Source organism: Gymnoscopelus braueri (genome assembly GCF_963280865.1).
Source record: "Gymnoscopelus braueri genome assembly, chromosome: 18".
Lineage (NCBI taxonomy): Eukaryota > Metazoa > Chordata > Actinopteri > Myctophiformes > Myctophidae > Gymnoscopelus > Gymnoscopelus braueri.
The window spans coordinates 30,512,994-30,528,641 of record NC_137618.1 but is presented as its reverse complement, the minus strand read 5'-3'; the positions used below and the strand labels follow the sequence as shown (position 1 = coordinate 30,528,641).

The window sequence follows — 15,648 nt, the reverse complement described above, 5'->3', positions numbered from 1 at the left end:
ATTTGGCCTGTGGACCACCCCACAGGGTTTTCTAAATCTCACCTGCACAACCCAATATTATGCTGTTGTTACAAATTTGTTGCTTTTAAATGTGCAAATGATTTTTTTTAAAATCTTTTTTATGCAGTTAGAGAAGTGAGGGAGCGCCACGCCCCCCTCCACTACACCCCTGATAATAACATAATAATAATAATAATAATAATAATAATAAGGGTAATAATAATAATAATAATAATAATAATAATAATAATAATAATAATAATAGGCACCCCACCCAACTCAAAGACAGTGTTGGTGGTTTATTCATAATTATAGTCTACTTGGCTGAGGATCCCATTAATTTCCATGTATGTATTGAATAAAACTCTCGGCTCTAGTTTGCCTCCCACGCGCGCCTCCCAGTGCTTTAGCAACGTAACGTATATGGCCGGTCCTTCTTTACATAACTTTGAGCTCAGCTCGGTGCAAACGGGAAATAAAAGTCTCCGTTCGTTTTATTGTGTTTGGATAGAGGGGGGGGTCGAGAACATTCTAGAACATTACACTCCTCTAAGTTTCGTTTTCCTGTGAAACGTCCTCACAGCTGGAAGTGATGAATTATTCATCCTTATTTTTGGGGTTTCATCTCCTTGAGGCTCAAGCTCGTCTGCAGTAAGCTACTGCAAGTCCGCATGCGTAGCAAGAATTCCGAACAACTCTTCCTCAAATAGTAAGTATTTACCATTATATTATTTATTTTCTTTCTTTTTCAAATGTAGGGAATATCCTGATATGTGATTCTTTAAAATATTTCCTGGAGTCCGTCCGTTTCTTCCCCTAAAATGCTGACGCACTGTCCAGGAGAAAGTGATAAAGTGATGACAAGAAGCTCATCTACACTATCTGACAGCTGAGTTCGACAAGCGATAAGGATTTGATTTGATTTAACTTTTGTGTAAAAGTTTATTGAATAATATAATGTTTCATTGTCAAATAAATAGGCGAAATATGATATATGCTATTAGATCAGATCAGATCTAGATGTCTACATTAACTCATTTAAACAACATGATGTAGGCTATAAAATGCGAAGTAGGCCTGCCTGAAATGTTCACAAGTGTCAACTCAAGTCTCCCAATAACAAGGACTTTCGATGGTGACTTGAAATAAAACAAACAACTATAAGCTAGCCAGCCAGAGGTATGTGGGAGGTGGTACTTTAATGAATGAGGGCAACATACACACACATACTCCCGTAAGTATCAGGGGTATGCCTGAGGAATACCCTCCCAAAATCATTGCTTTTCACCCAGTGTAATATGGTGATTATATGGGCCATTCTTTTATCATATGGTAAGAGAATGGTGGGGAATTAGTACCGTTTTTTTCCTCTGGGCAGAACTGGGCATTTGAGAGAACTGGTCCTGAGATTTGGGAGGAACTGTGGGTGTTTTGTGGAGAATGGCACATTCCCTGTTTTACATTTGAATCACTTATAAACAATGAGTGCATCGTTAGCATTCAGTGTACAATAACATTAAAGCAGATGCATTTTACTTAAGACAAATATACAGATTGGCACAGTGCCCACTTCACCAGTTCCCACTTTTCAAAAGGGCCCAGTTCAATCTAATCTTGTGTTTCCCCTGCATAATAATATATAACGTAATAAACGTTCATGTTATAGGTCTACAATATGTATTTTTATTTTAAAAATGCTGCATAACCACTAACCAGTCATTCTGTGGTTAACTACAGGATGTGATGTCCTTTCTGGTTGGGGATCAGAATGCAGCTTGTTAGGCCAGTTATTCAACTCTGACAAACTCATCTCAGGGCACTGCTTTGAAAAGACATTGAAAATCACAATCAACCCTGTGTATGTATTTCACATAGTTGTATTCTGATTAAAAAAACAAAAACAAAAAACACTCGAAAACACTCCCATTGGTGACTTCATTATCTCAGCCAGGCCGAAGGGAGGGCAAGAGATCATACCCCCCCCCCCCCCCCCCCCCCCCCCTATCGGTCTGCATTTGTGTACCTGTCTCTCTGCAAAAGGGTCTTTCTGTGTGGGATCTGTGTTCTCCCCATGTTTTTTTGTGTAGGTACCCTCACAAAAAACATGCAGTAATCCTGGTCTCTATACTGTCTGTCTCCCCCTGGTCAGCCGGGACGCCTGATGGAGGGGAAAGGAACTGGTTGGAATAACGTGTTCCTTGCACACGCTACGTCCAACTGGGGAAACTCTCCCCTGTCAGGTGATGAGAAGCGGCTTGCTAGCTCCTCATGCATTGAAGGAAGCATGTGCTCAGTTCTGGGCTCTCCCCATGCAGGCTGGCTGGGAGAGTAGCACCCAGGATTAGACATAGGCAATTGGCACTGGGTGAAAAAATGGGTTACAAAATCGTGGGATAAAAATGTAAAGTAATTAACCAAAAAAGATAATAATTGTGGGTCAAGAATCAAAATTCTGGATTCCTGGGATTCTCAACGGTTCTCAACCTTTTCCGGATTAGGCCCCACTTGAAAATCTCTTAAATCCTTAGATGGTCAAGTATTATATATCATAATTTCTGGACATCCAAATTTTTTGTAGGGATCATAGTGTATGTTGTAATACATTATAATGTATTATAATAACTGTTATAATGCTTTATAGTGTGAGTGACTATAAGTCACTATAAGTGGTCAATATGTGCTTTAAGTAAAGTAATTACATTCCTGAAGGTGTAGGCTGAAACTTATTGTGTTGTTCTTGCATAAATTGAATGTTTTTTTGTTTAGTTTTTTTCACTTCACTTCAGCATCACACTATAATGCATTATAACAGTGAAAATAAATAATACAAAACATTATACTGTATAATTATTATAATGCATTACAACTATGAGAATTATAATAAAACATCCTGGCGAAAAGAAAAGGTCTGAGTGACCAGCAATTATAAAGTATTATTATTATAAAATGCTTTAGAGTGTGTTATAATTATTGTTACAAAGCATTATGAGTTCTTACAACTATAATTATATAGTGTTATAAGTTAAGTGTAGCTTACCTCACATGCATCACAATTTTTACTGTACAAATTACTGTTTATTAATTTCTATATTTATTTATTTATTTTTAAAACATTTTATCCCACGATTTTGTAACCCCATTTTTTTCACCCTGTGCCAATTGTCTGTAATCCTGGGCACTACACTCCCTCTGCCAACCTAGGGAGAGCTCAGAGCCGAGCTCATGCCTCCTTCAATGCATGAGAGCTATCAAGCCTTCTTATCACCCGACAGGGGGGAGTTTCCCCGGATGGACGTAGCGCGTGGAAGGAACACGTTATTCCAACCAGTTCCTTTCCCCTCCATCAGGCGCCCCGGCTGGCCAGGGGGAGGCAAATGTCTATATTGTATTAATAGAGTTTGATCTCTTTCAGGTTTGCTCATCTACGTTTGGGACAAGATGACACAACTACTATGCCAGCTCAGTGGACAAGGAAGTTAAGGCTTTACGGTCAGAGTTGGTGACCATGTAATCACAAGTTAAGAAGAGGTAACTTATTTCGGTTGTATTTTGGATACTTTCCGGTGAAAGAATGTCATCAAATGTGATATATAAAAGTCAACCAAAGAACAACATTTTGGGGCAGGATCTCCTCTTTTATCAACAAGAGTGCAATGAGGACTCTATAGCTATATTCAACCTCATTCCGACTATGCTTGCATCTCATGGTTCATGTTAGCCTGGTAAACTATCCCCCTTCCGGAAATCTCATTTGCATCAAATGCAAATGAGATTTCTGGAAGGGGGATGGTTTACCAGGCTAGGTTCATGTAACATCTCACAAAAAAAACTACAGACCTCTCAAAACAAACTAATAAGTACTACTAATAACTACTATTAGACCTCACCCCCAGGACTCACCTTTTCCCAGCTCACTTTGCTAGTGTGGGTTGGCTTTAGGTAGAAGACAATGGGTCTGGTCTCAGAGGATCAGTGCCCAGATACCTGTCAAACTACTTCTCTAGAGTGAGCGATGCCGAAAGTCATAACACCAGAAGGAGCTCTTCTGACCTCGTTCCCCCCAAATTCTGCTCCAAAAATGCATTCTACTATGCTGCTGCCAAAATGTGGAATGCCCTACCAAAACCCATTAAAGATAGAGACTCCCTACCCAAACTCAAAACTAACTTAAAAGAATGGCTGACCTCAAAATACAATTGTGCACAGTTTAACTCCTTAAACACATTGGTAGTAGCATCCTCTGCTTGTGATTGTATTGTATTGCATTGTATGTATTATATCGTCAGTGTCCAGCCGGGACCAGCTAACTCCATTTTCAGTTTTTTTTTTTTTTTTCATAAATCAACGCTATTGAACCCCCTCTACATCTTTGTAATTTTTTTTTAAATAATAACATATGAAAAGTATTAAAAAGCGCCTCTGACGAAAACTCCTAACTCCATTGGACCCTCAAACTGTCCGTCAAAAGCAAACAACTCCCCCCTCCTCTCAGGCTCTCGAGAAGCTCTGCTCTGTATGAGGCAGACAGGGAGAAGATTTTTCAATGCTTTTGGGAGAACATAAACTGGGAAGAGAAGAGAATGTATGTGCAAGGTTTGATAGATGTCACCCCAGTAAAGAGGAGAAGGGTGTCTTCACAAAGGTCATCTGCTCGTGTTTTCTTTTTAAATGTTAATGGACAGAGAATGAGTGTGTGCAGGAGTTTGTTTCAAACATCTCCAAGAGCTCAAGGAGATCATGCCAAAAGACTGCTTTTATGACAATCTAAAGCACTAAGAAACACCCACCACACACACGCAACACACAACAGTGTGATAATAAAATGTTGATAGGTATATGATAGGTAAATTCAACTGTGGTTGTTATTGTTAGTGCAGTAGGCTACAGATTTGATAGGCTACAGATTCTATTTTTCATGAATGTATTTTGTATTTATATGCCATTTATTTATTGTTGGTGTGCCATGATCGCTTTTGTTAAATACATGATTGATAATAATAATAATAATGAATTGCATTTATATGGCGCTTTTCTAAGTACTCAAACTTACTCAAAGCGCTTTACAATGGTTCATTCATTCATACAGGGGGGGGCATTGGGAGGTGGAGCGGCGAACATTCGACGCCAGCGTCCCCACTTTTCCCACATTCACACACCAATGGTGGCAAGCTAGCGCCAACCGAATCATTGGAGGCAATGTAGGGTTCAGTGTCTTGCCCAAGGACACTTCGACATGTGGACAGGAGGAGTTGGGATTCGAACCGCCGACCCACGGATCAATGGACGACCTGCTCTACCTCCTGAGCCACAGCCGCCCGATTGAGTATTGAGGCAGAATTGTTTGCTGCACTCAACTGTAGAAGAACAACAGTGGTAACAGTTAGATCCATGGTTGTTTACAATGCATGTTAAAATAAAAGTTGTTTAAGTACAGAATTCAGCTTAATCTATAGTATATGAGGATGGCGCTCACCATAAATAGCTGATCTCCAAGCTCACAATGCGTTGTGATGTGTTGTGAGCTTTGAGATCGCATTGCCAGCTGTTCTTATCAATGATGGACAAAACCTCCTAACTCCACTTGCACTGGATTTGGGTAAAGTGGTGATAATATAATGACAAATGCAAGTATCTGATAATATATAAAGTCACAATACCAAGTGTGATGAGGCAGTATTGCTTTGTTTTAAAAATATAAGGTTTTCTTCATTTTCTGTAAAATTGATATTTTGTTTTTCATTTCCTGAACAATTACCATTTTGGATTTAGCTGGTTCCGGCCGAACAGCAGAGATATGTAGCCTATTACTGATTAATTGAGTACAATGGACCACAAATGGAAACAATGTATTTAAGTATGCTTATAAAGCATTATAGACATCGGATGCATAGAAAGTGTACTGTAGATTACATCACATGCATCATAATGTTTAGAAGACAATTACTGTTGATTAATTTCTATATTTATCATTATTAATTGTACGAGTATACAATGGTGCTAAAAGGATAACTCTAAAAGTCCTAAGGGCTTGTTCCCATTGTGGTCCTGTGTATTCATTAATCAAAGATGATCTCTTTCAGGTTTGCTCAACTACGTTTGGGACAAGAGGACACAGCTACTATGCCAGCTCAGTGGATAAGGGAGTTAAGGTACAATTTGAATACATTTGTATGCCGTTTGCATACAGCATTACAGATTACATATTTGTCTACTGTGGTTAGCTACCTCTCTTACAAACAGTATTATACAGTGTTAAAAGTTGATTATAATGTATAAGTATGCTTCTAAAGCATTATAGTCATCGGATGCATAGAAAGTGTAGCTTACATCACATGCATCACAATGTTTAGAAGACAATTACTGTTGATTAATTTCTATATTTATCATATGTGAGCGGGTACAGTGCTTTAGGCAGCAAGGGGGCATTTTTCATTTTTCATTTTATTACAGATTGTTGAAGTACAGAATATAAGCTTTCATATGATGTATCATTCATTGAAATTGGAACACATTTGAAGAAGATGTGATCATTTGAATCTTGTCATCTTTAATAGTCTAAACTGAGATAATCCCTTGTAAAGAATTTCCACTTTCTAGCACCTCTCAGCTCCAGGTAATGGGCGTGAACAATGGGTAATTTATTCAACCTAGCCACTCCTCTAACCACTCCCCCATTTTCGGATTTTTACTGTGGAAAGCAACTAAGTACATTTACTCAAGTACTGTACTTAAGTACATTTTTTAAGGTATTTTATACATAGGCTATTTGAAAATAGCCGCTCTACAAGCTCACAATGCGCATTGCAACGTGTTGTGAGCTTGTAGATCAGCTATTTTCAAACATTTGAGTACTTTTACTTTAGGTACTTTAAGTATATTTCGATGCCAATACTTTTGTACTTTTACTTTGCTTGAACGTAACATTTTGAGCACAGGCCTTTTACTTTCTATATTGTGGTGTTGCTACCACCAAGTGCTTCTTCCACCACTAAATTTGACCCACTGGTAGTCGACTATAGTCGAGGTTTACCTACTAATGATAAAGACACGCACAAGCTAGGTCCTGGATTAACTCCAACCTGGTGTTTGCACTCTCCATTTACAACCCGTACATCTACAGAAACGTTCAGATTTCAAATATAAAGTCCTTACCTCATGACAACGGATGTTACCATTCACTTCGGGTGGGTCTAAGTACCCGTATCTTCCATATTGTTCAATAAAAAGCATTTAATCCGATCGGCGGCCATCTTCTCATAGAGTTATAAGGTATCAGGAGTGCAATACCCCCCCCAACCGATACGGCCGCGTAGTTGGAAAAAAAAACGGAGATGGCCATCAATCGGATCAAAATGCTTTTTATTTAACAATACGGAAGATACGGGTACTTATGAGGGCCCGTACATAATTATAACACCCGTGGTCATGAGATAAGATAAGAACTTTATATTTGAAATCTGAACGTTTATGTAGATGTACGAGTTGTAAATGGAGAAATGCAAACACCAGGTGTACGTTCTGCCATGACGCTTGGCGACGAGCTAACAATGCTAAAGCTCCTAGCCTCGTTACTCCACTGTTGTTTTGGCCACATCTTCAGTGAAATACTTCCATACGAACGTCGAGCGGCCTGTTGTTTAGCTGGGGCTGACCTCACCTACTGTAGCTGCTGTGTTCGCTACAATCTTATATTGTTTATACAACTAGATTCTGTCCCGAAAAAGTTAGATTATTTTTATTTACTCCACTGCGCCCTCTACAGATCTGGACAATTTGAACTTACCATTAACCAAATCTGTAGAGGGCACTGTGGAGTAAATAAAAATAATTTCCGTCTTGCGGACATTTTCTGCCCAAAAAGTGTATTTTACAGAGTAGCTGGGGTGCTGAGAGGCTTCCCACCTCCGAGAATAGACTTTCAACAACACAAAACAGCCTTTGTTTCAGTGAGTAGTGAAATGGTTTTGTTTATTTTCACTACTCTTGAGTCTTCCAGGGCGTTAGAGGGAACTCACTAACGCTCTGGACTAGGGTCCACCGTGGTGAAGTTAGTTTCAGCCTCAGGTTGAATATTCACCCAGTGGATATTACTCCAGTAAAGTAAAATACCTCAAAATTGTACTTAAGTACAGTACTTGAGTAAATGTACTTAGTAACTTTACACCGCCACAGAGAGGAGCGAAACTGATGGGCGGGGATTAGGCTTGTAACCGGAGTACAATGCCTAGCTATGACCAATCGAAACCTCTCGGGTTAGCAACTCTCTACCAAACTCTCCGCCCACAGGACTCACAAACAGGCACACAGACTAGCAGAATAGGAGCCTACTTTACTATACAAATTTAACCATTTAATGACGTTAAAACGGATATCTGTTGGGATTGAAAGCTTGCTCGACATTCGAACTGTGTTAATATGGAAAAAAACGAAAATCAGCCAAAAAAAAAAAAAAGTTATTTTGCTTAGTTTCTACCGTTTCTCATCTCGCGAGTTGATGCCCGAAACACCAGGCCTGCTCACATATTAATAGAGTTTGATCGCTTTCAGGTTTGCTCAAATACATTTGGGACAAGAGGACACAGCTACTATGCCAGCTCAGAGGACAAGGAAGTTAAGGTACAATTTGAATGCATTTGCAGTTAACATACAACATTACAAATTACATATTTGTCTACTGTGGTTAGCTACCTCTTTTACAAATACAAACAGTATTGCATGTTGCAGGAAAGGAACAAAAAATAACGTATAACTTTTCAAACTGCTGACTAACCGTATCATTAGTTTTCTGTACATTTATATTTGATTTTGTATGCGATAATGCATGATGAGCTGCCCTCATAAGGGAAAATAATGGATGACGCAAAGGTGAGGTACCATTGCAGTCTGTCAAGCTAATACAAAGTATTACAATTCAAGGTCACAATAGTCTCACAGTATATGTTCTAATGGAAGGATGGTTAGCTAACCAGGTATTCCATCATTCCACATATTCTAGAATCTCAGCAACAATCAGAGCTCACTTGAGACTTGGGATTGAGTTGCCAGATTTGAGATTTGAGACTTGAGATGGAGAGGACCAATAATGAAATCGGTTGAATCACACATGATATGGGAAATATTTAACAGATTATCTTCTCCCTAATTACAAACATGCTCTCACTACAAGATTAGAATGGTGCCTCATAAACTGCACAATGTTATTAAAATGATCTTGTACAGGAATCAAATATAAGAATGTGAAGACAATTATTATTTTTATTTGTTTTTACCAGCAAGTGCCATTGACTTGAGGGTTCTTGTCCTGCATGTAAATTGAATGTAATGTTTGCAGTAGTCATATAATGTTGTAAAACTAAAATATTAGGTAATAGAGTGACCACATTTGATCTGCAAGGTAAAATATATGTCCCTTCACGGCTCAGCCCCAAAATCTACTTGAGGTCAGCCCCTAATGTATTCTAACCTTGGTACTCTTGATGGTGGCTGCAATTGAAAAACAGCGACTGTTGGAGTCACAGTTCTAAGTAGGACAACAAATTCACTAACTTTTGCCAGAAACATTTAGTTTTTGTTTATTTATTGTCATTAAAAAATTCATTAAATAATAATTATTTACTTTTACATTTTTTCTTTTCAGCTTTGATATGCTGATCTAAGTGACGGAGTGGATGGAGGAAATAATGGCGAATCAACACAAAATTAAGGTAAAATAGTATTGGATTGAATACAGTACTGCATTAATATTTGAGTTAAAGCTGCACTATGTAACTTTCTACTTCTACCCCGGATTTGAACCCGGTTTCCTGTGCAAGACCTGGCATTTTTACCATTGAGCTAATAGATCCTGCCTGCTTGCTCAGGAGAATGTAAAAATGTGTGTCAGATCCTGTGTCTAGGTGAGACATGACCTTAGATCTAAATGTCTCAATAGAAGAGCAGGGAGACAAAATACAACCACCCCAATTGTATAAGTTAAATTGTATTAACATACTCTACATACATACAAAATTAAAATGTATTAATTAAAAAATAAATAAGTTACATAGTGCCGCTTTAATCTCAGGGATGGTTTCATTTTTCTACAGATAATGTTTTACTTTGCTTTGAACATTAATTTGACACTGATATACTGTATTGAGGCAAGAATTCTACACACAGTAGCTATACTCAGGGGTTTTTCCATAATTTGGATTAAGTGAGATGAAGCCTTTTGTTTTAGAGTGAAGAGGAGGATCTGTCGGCTGACATCAAGGATTGGAGTAAACATCAAGTCAGAAATTGGGCTTTCAAGGAGGCTGGCATTGATGCTGAATTTGCAGACATTCTGCTTCAGCAGGACATTAATGGATCTAGTCTTTTACTTTTAGAACAGTCTGATTTTAAAGAGTTGGGTATAACCTTTGGCCCTACAAAGCTGATCATTCGTGCCAGAGATGAGCTGTTGAAGTTGAGGAAAGAGCAGCCATCAGGCTCTGGAAGCCAGACTGGTAGACCATGCAAGCCATACCCTTTTCAAAGATACCATGACACATGTAGGTACATAGAGAACAGTGTTCTTGATATTATAGAATCAGGTGCCTCAGACCGCATCCAACCTTGCCACGAGTACAAAGCTTACATCCATACAACAGAGGAAAGCAAACTAAGCAAGTTTACTTTCGAGGTGATTAGGTTTGCAGCAGCGTGCATTAACAGCAGAACCAATGGAACCATCCATTTTGGTGTAGGAGACAAGCCTGAGTTTGAACATGGTCAGGTGTTGGGAGTGGCTGTCAGTGACAAAGAGGCATTTGCAAATGCCTTGAAACATAGCATTGAGGGCCACTTCGAGCATAAACACAAGACCACTGCATCAATGTGCATCAAGCCTCCTCGTTTTGTGGAGGTTCTCAATCAGAATATGACGTCGTCTTATAAGTGTGTGATAGAAGTGGACATTGTACCCAACTACAGTATCTGTAAGGAGGACATCTACCATGTTTTCAGTCTGGATACCAGGACAGCAAAGAAGAAGACCAAAGCAAAGGACACAGGCAACGCTGAAATGAAACAGGCTAAACAGTTCTTTGTCCGTGACGGAAGCAGTAGTAGAGATCTCCTTTTACCAACATCCTTTGCAAAACCCATGGTAGAGTACGACCAATTTGTTCACAGTGTGGCCCAGCTATCGCAACTTAGAAAACAAGCAGAGGAGGAACATCTCAAAATGGTTCAAACCAGTTTCCATGGCTCCAGACTGAGCCAGATGATTACAGGTGGAACTGGCTCCTTAGATAAGTCACATTTTGAACAGTATGTGATAGTAACAAACAAATCACATCCAATCCAGTTGGAATCACTTGCATTCCTTCAGGAACTGAACCCCACTGCTGTTTTGGACTTTGATCCTGAATCAGCAAAACATGGGCTGCAGAAGTACTTTGATGAGCAGAGTGCAGTAAATGTCCATTTCCCAGGACAATATAAAATCACTGAAGCTGTTGAAGACATTGCAAGCAAGTTGAAATTGACAAGAAACACCAGCTGGGTGTTCTGTAATGGAGGTTTAAATGATGAGCCACCATCAGACACAGAGGACTGGTTGATGGACAAGGGAGCCTCAGTTCGAGATGTAATTTCATTCTTGTGTCGGAAGGATGTATTTACACAAAAGAGATTCCTTGTCGTTTTTCTGCTCTTGTCCACTGTAAGTGAGAAGATGGATCCTCTTGTAGAGACCTTCAGCATCTTCTGGCAGGAACTCAGAGGTGCAGAGCAAATCCTTTGCATCTGTGAAAATGAAAATGCTTCCAACTGCTGGAAGGACCTAGTTGAAGCTCGCTGTGGAATCGATATTTCTGGAAAGTGCATCTGTGAGCTTAGTTTTTCAGAAGGCAGCAAAGTGCTTTTGGAAAAGAAAGCAGAGCGCAGTCTGAACACTTTAGATATCCTGTGTGTAAACCAGTGTGAGGGCGGAACCGTGGACCAGGTCCTCAAAGAAGAAAACTTCTACAGAGGAGAAAAGGCGGAATGGTGGAACTTCTTTTTCTCTGAGCAGCCTGGATCCATGCCATTTATCAAACGAGACCAGTTTGACTTAATCATAAAAACGGTCATACCAGGTTTGCGTTCCTTGTCAAAAGCTTGCGTGTCCTTCAGTCTCATGCACGTGCCTGGATGTGGTGGAACAACATTGGCCATGCACATACTCTGGGCTCTAAAAGATGACTACCGCTGTGCTGTTTTGAAAGACAGCAAGGCTGACTTGGCTGAAGCTGCCGACCACATTGTCAGGCTTCTGACATACGACCATGGGGAACAGTTACCTCGGATCCCTGTCCTGTTGATGATTGACGACTTTGAGGAAATGGATAAAGTATTTCAATTGCAGCAGCTTGTTGAAGAAGCATGCGTTAAGAAAGACATCCAGGCCAGATCCCCGCTGGTAATTATACTAAACTGCATGAGAGCAGAGGAACAGAGTGAATCAACTGATGAGGTTGTGTTCATTGGCAACAATCTTTCCGAAACCGAGCAGCAACAGTTTGAGCAAAAACTCAAGGAAATTGAAAAAACCCACAAAAATCCTGAAACTTTCTATGGGTTCATGATCATGAAGAAGAACTTTTCTCAAGAATATGTTCAAGGCGTGGCTCGAAACACCCTCAAAGGTTTTAGCATTAATCAGAAGCCTGCACAGCTTATTGCTGTTTTAGTTCTGATGAGCAAGTACCGCAAGGGTGCATCACTCTCTGTCTCTCTCTGTGAAGAGTTCCTTGGTCTTCAGCCCAAGCCTTTTTGTGGATCTGTCAGAACTGAAGATGGATTTGGAAAGTTTTCCACTCTGATTAATATCAGTTCAGTTGAAGATAAGGTAGTGTACAAGGCTGTGAAGATGATCCACGCAAGTATTGCTCGACATTGTTTGCAGGAGCTTACAACACAATACAACATACAGAAGGCTGAGATTATCAATCTACTGCTCACCACAGACAAGCTTTATGATTGCACACAAGGCAAAGACCGACTCAAGCAGGATGTTCACGTCATGCTAGTGAAGAGATCTCATTCAGTTGAGGAAGAGGAATCTCGGTTCTCTCCACTAATTCATGATATTGCAAAGGAAACTGCTGGGTTGGAAGAGATGGTTCTGCTGAATGCATCTAAAAGATTTCAAAAAGATGCCATCATTGCTCAGTTACTATCGAGGTACTATTACCTGAAGAAAAAGGAATTCAAAGAGGCAGAGGTTTGGGCACGGACTGCAAAAGATCATTCAAGAGAGAGCTCGTATATTGCAGACACATCTGCACAAGTTATCAAGCATGAGTTGAAGAGTGCAATTACAACTGACAAAGAGATTCCTATTACACATGACAAGATGAAAACGTATCTCAAAATGGCCCAGTCAGCAACAGATGCCTTCAAGGAAACACATGACCTTGCGAAAAAGGAGTCTTTGCAGCGGTTACAGAGGAAGACAGATTTGTGCCCTTTCAACATTTCAGGGTGTCTTGGAGAAATTCAGGTTGCTGTAATTGTCATTGAGATACTAGAAAAGACACCCATATTTTCTTTTGAAAATGTCCGTCATGATGTAATGGCAACAGTGCTCTCTAATGATATTACTATTCAGGACATGGAGAGATGTGATCGCTGGCGCAACAAACACACAACCTACTACAGGATTCTCAAAGAGTTTGAGGGCTTTCTTTACAACCTCAGGTTCAGGATGAAGACATGCTTTGACCTTCTCGACAATTTCTTTGTCAACTTGGGCTCCAGATTTGCTGTAAAGGATGTCCGTAGTCAGATTGCCCAAAGGGAGCTTTTCAGATGCTTCAAAAAATATGCCGATCTTTTCTGCAGGACAGATTCCTCAGAACTGTTGAAGAACAAAACCATGAACCTCATGCAGCAGGTTCACCAACACAGGCAGTTCCTGGAGATGAGAGCTGATACTTTCACTGGGATCTTGACTTGTCTCTCCAATAGTACCACAGCTGAAATGATTGATAAGGTTGTCAGAACATATGAATATGTTCTGAGAAATGCATCCCCTGTGTGTGTGAAGGAGCAGGTCAACATTATCTACGCCAATGTCGTGTTAAGTTGCATCAAACCTGAATCGCCAGCACTTCAGCCATACCAGAATCTTCTTCGTTTTCTTTGCCAAGTTCTTCATGGACAGATTCCATTAAGTGATAACTTGCCATTGCACTTCATCGCAGTTGTACTTTTGTGGCCACAGCAGCCTCACTGGCCAAAGCCTGCAGAGTGTAAAAATCTGAGATCATACGTGTCACAAATGAGAACCTCATATCATGCAGTGATGAAGGAGATGTACAATGGTAAGGATCCTGTTGTCCATTTCTTCCTGGGGAAGAAACCAGGTTATGAGGGGCTGATCCACCTCAGGGAAATCCAGAGATGTGTCAAGGCTGGCCAGGACCAAACTGCCTCACTGTGGGACAATGGCAAAATCTGGAGGGTGAGGGAAGTGCAGGACCTCCTTTACAGAGCAACTGGCAGGGTGCATGGCAAGATGTTGGTGGCAGACACCTGTATCCCAGATCTAAAGATAGATGTCAGTCCTCTGTTCAGAAGCCAGCTGAGTGGACGAGCTGAAGGCTCTGAAGTGTCCTTTTTCCTTGGCTTCTCAATGAAAGGCCCACTTGCCATTGAAATTCACTGAACAAGAACGTCAGAACATCTTGTCAGGACTGAGGTCTTAGACTATCCACTTTTGCAAATCTTGAAAAGTGTCAGTGTTTGTAATGGCATGCCTTCTTTCATGTTTTAATAATTAAGCTGATGATGAATACTTTCACCCACATTTGACAGTCATCATCATTTTTATCATTTACACAGTGATTTACTTTAATAACCTCGACTCAAACCTCTTAAATATATCTTTTCACTTTTTGTTGCCTTTTTCTTTTACCCGTTTTATACTCAACACATACATGTAAATACATATTATACTCTAGATCAGAATGCAAATCAATTCTTCATGTATTTGAATATGATGAAATGTTATCCGCTGTCTTAAAATGTACTATGTTCATGTACTTCATGCAGATCAATTCTGCACCAAACCACCACTATACAGCATCATTCCATCAACAAAAATGACATTCACAATTTAGTAAAAGCTGTTATTTGAGTAAATATTATGTACTACAACATCACTTTGTTGGTCTGTGTTATCTTTGATGTTTGTATTCAGATTGTAGCCTAAGGCAGTGGTTTTCAAAGTGGGGTCTGTGGACCCCCAGGTCCCCAGGACAAATGGGAAATAGTTAATAAGGCATGGAGTCTAGCCGTTTATAAGAGGGTCGGTCAGTCTCCAGAGCAATCTTACAAAACACAAGATTGATCAGAGCCACATTTCTTTAGCACACTGCCAGTAGGCCACATAAATATCTCCACTAAGTTTTGTTCAGATACTGTATATATTTTATGTGACATATACTTTTAAAAATATTTTACTTACATTTCATAATAGACATTTATAATAGAAGTCAATGGTCTGATGGCTGAAACCTTGCCCGACAACTGACGTCATAGACGACTGATATCACAGGCTGGCCACATGAAGTCCCAAGATCCACACTGGAGCCACTCTAAAGGTACAGGTACAGTATGAGTGACTATTCTAACGATACG

General features: G+C 39.9%; 1 protein-coding gene across 3 annotated transcripts; it reads left to right on the top strand.

Moving 5' to 3' along the window:
- The first annotated feature begins 438 nt into the window (after positions 1–438).
- On the top strand, positions 439–15,151 carry LOC308073762 (sterile alpha motif domain-containing protein 9-like). Of its 3 annotated transcripts, XM_080412878.1 has the most exons (7): positions 439–709; positions 3,413–3,528; positions 5,087–5,373; positions 6,081–6,149; positions 8,548–8,616; positions 9,638–9,704; positions 10,220–15,151. In XM_080412878.1, the coding sequence occupies exons 6-7, from the start codon at positions 9,669–9,671 to the stop codon at positions 14,672–14,674; spliced, it is 4,491 nt and encodes a 1,496-aa protein (XP_080269004.1). In that variant the 5' UTR covers positions 439–709; positions 3,413–3,528; positions 5,087–5,373; positions 6,081–6,149; positions 8,548–8,616; positions 9,638–9,668; the 3' UTR covers positions 14,675–15,151. The 3 variants fall into 3 exon arrangements, with proteins under 3 accessions (XP_080269004.1, XP_080269003.1, XP_080269005.1); XM_080412877.1 differs by lacking the exon at positions 5,087–5,373; XM_080412879.1 differs by lacking the exons at positions 3,413–3,528; positions 5,087–5,373.
- Positions 15,152–15,648: the final 497 nt, after the last annotated feature.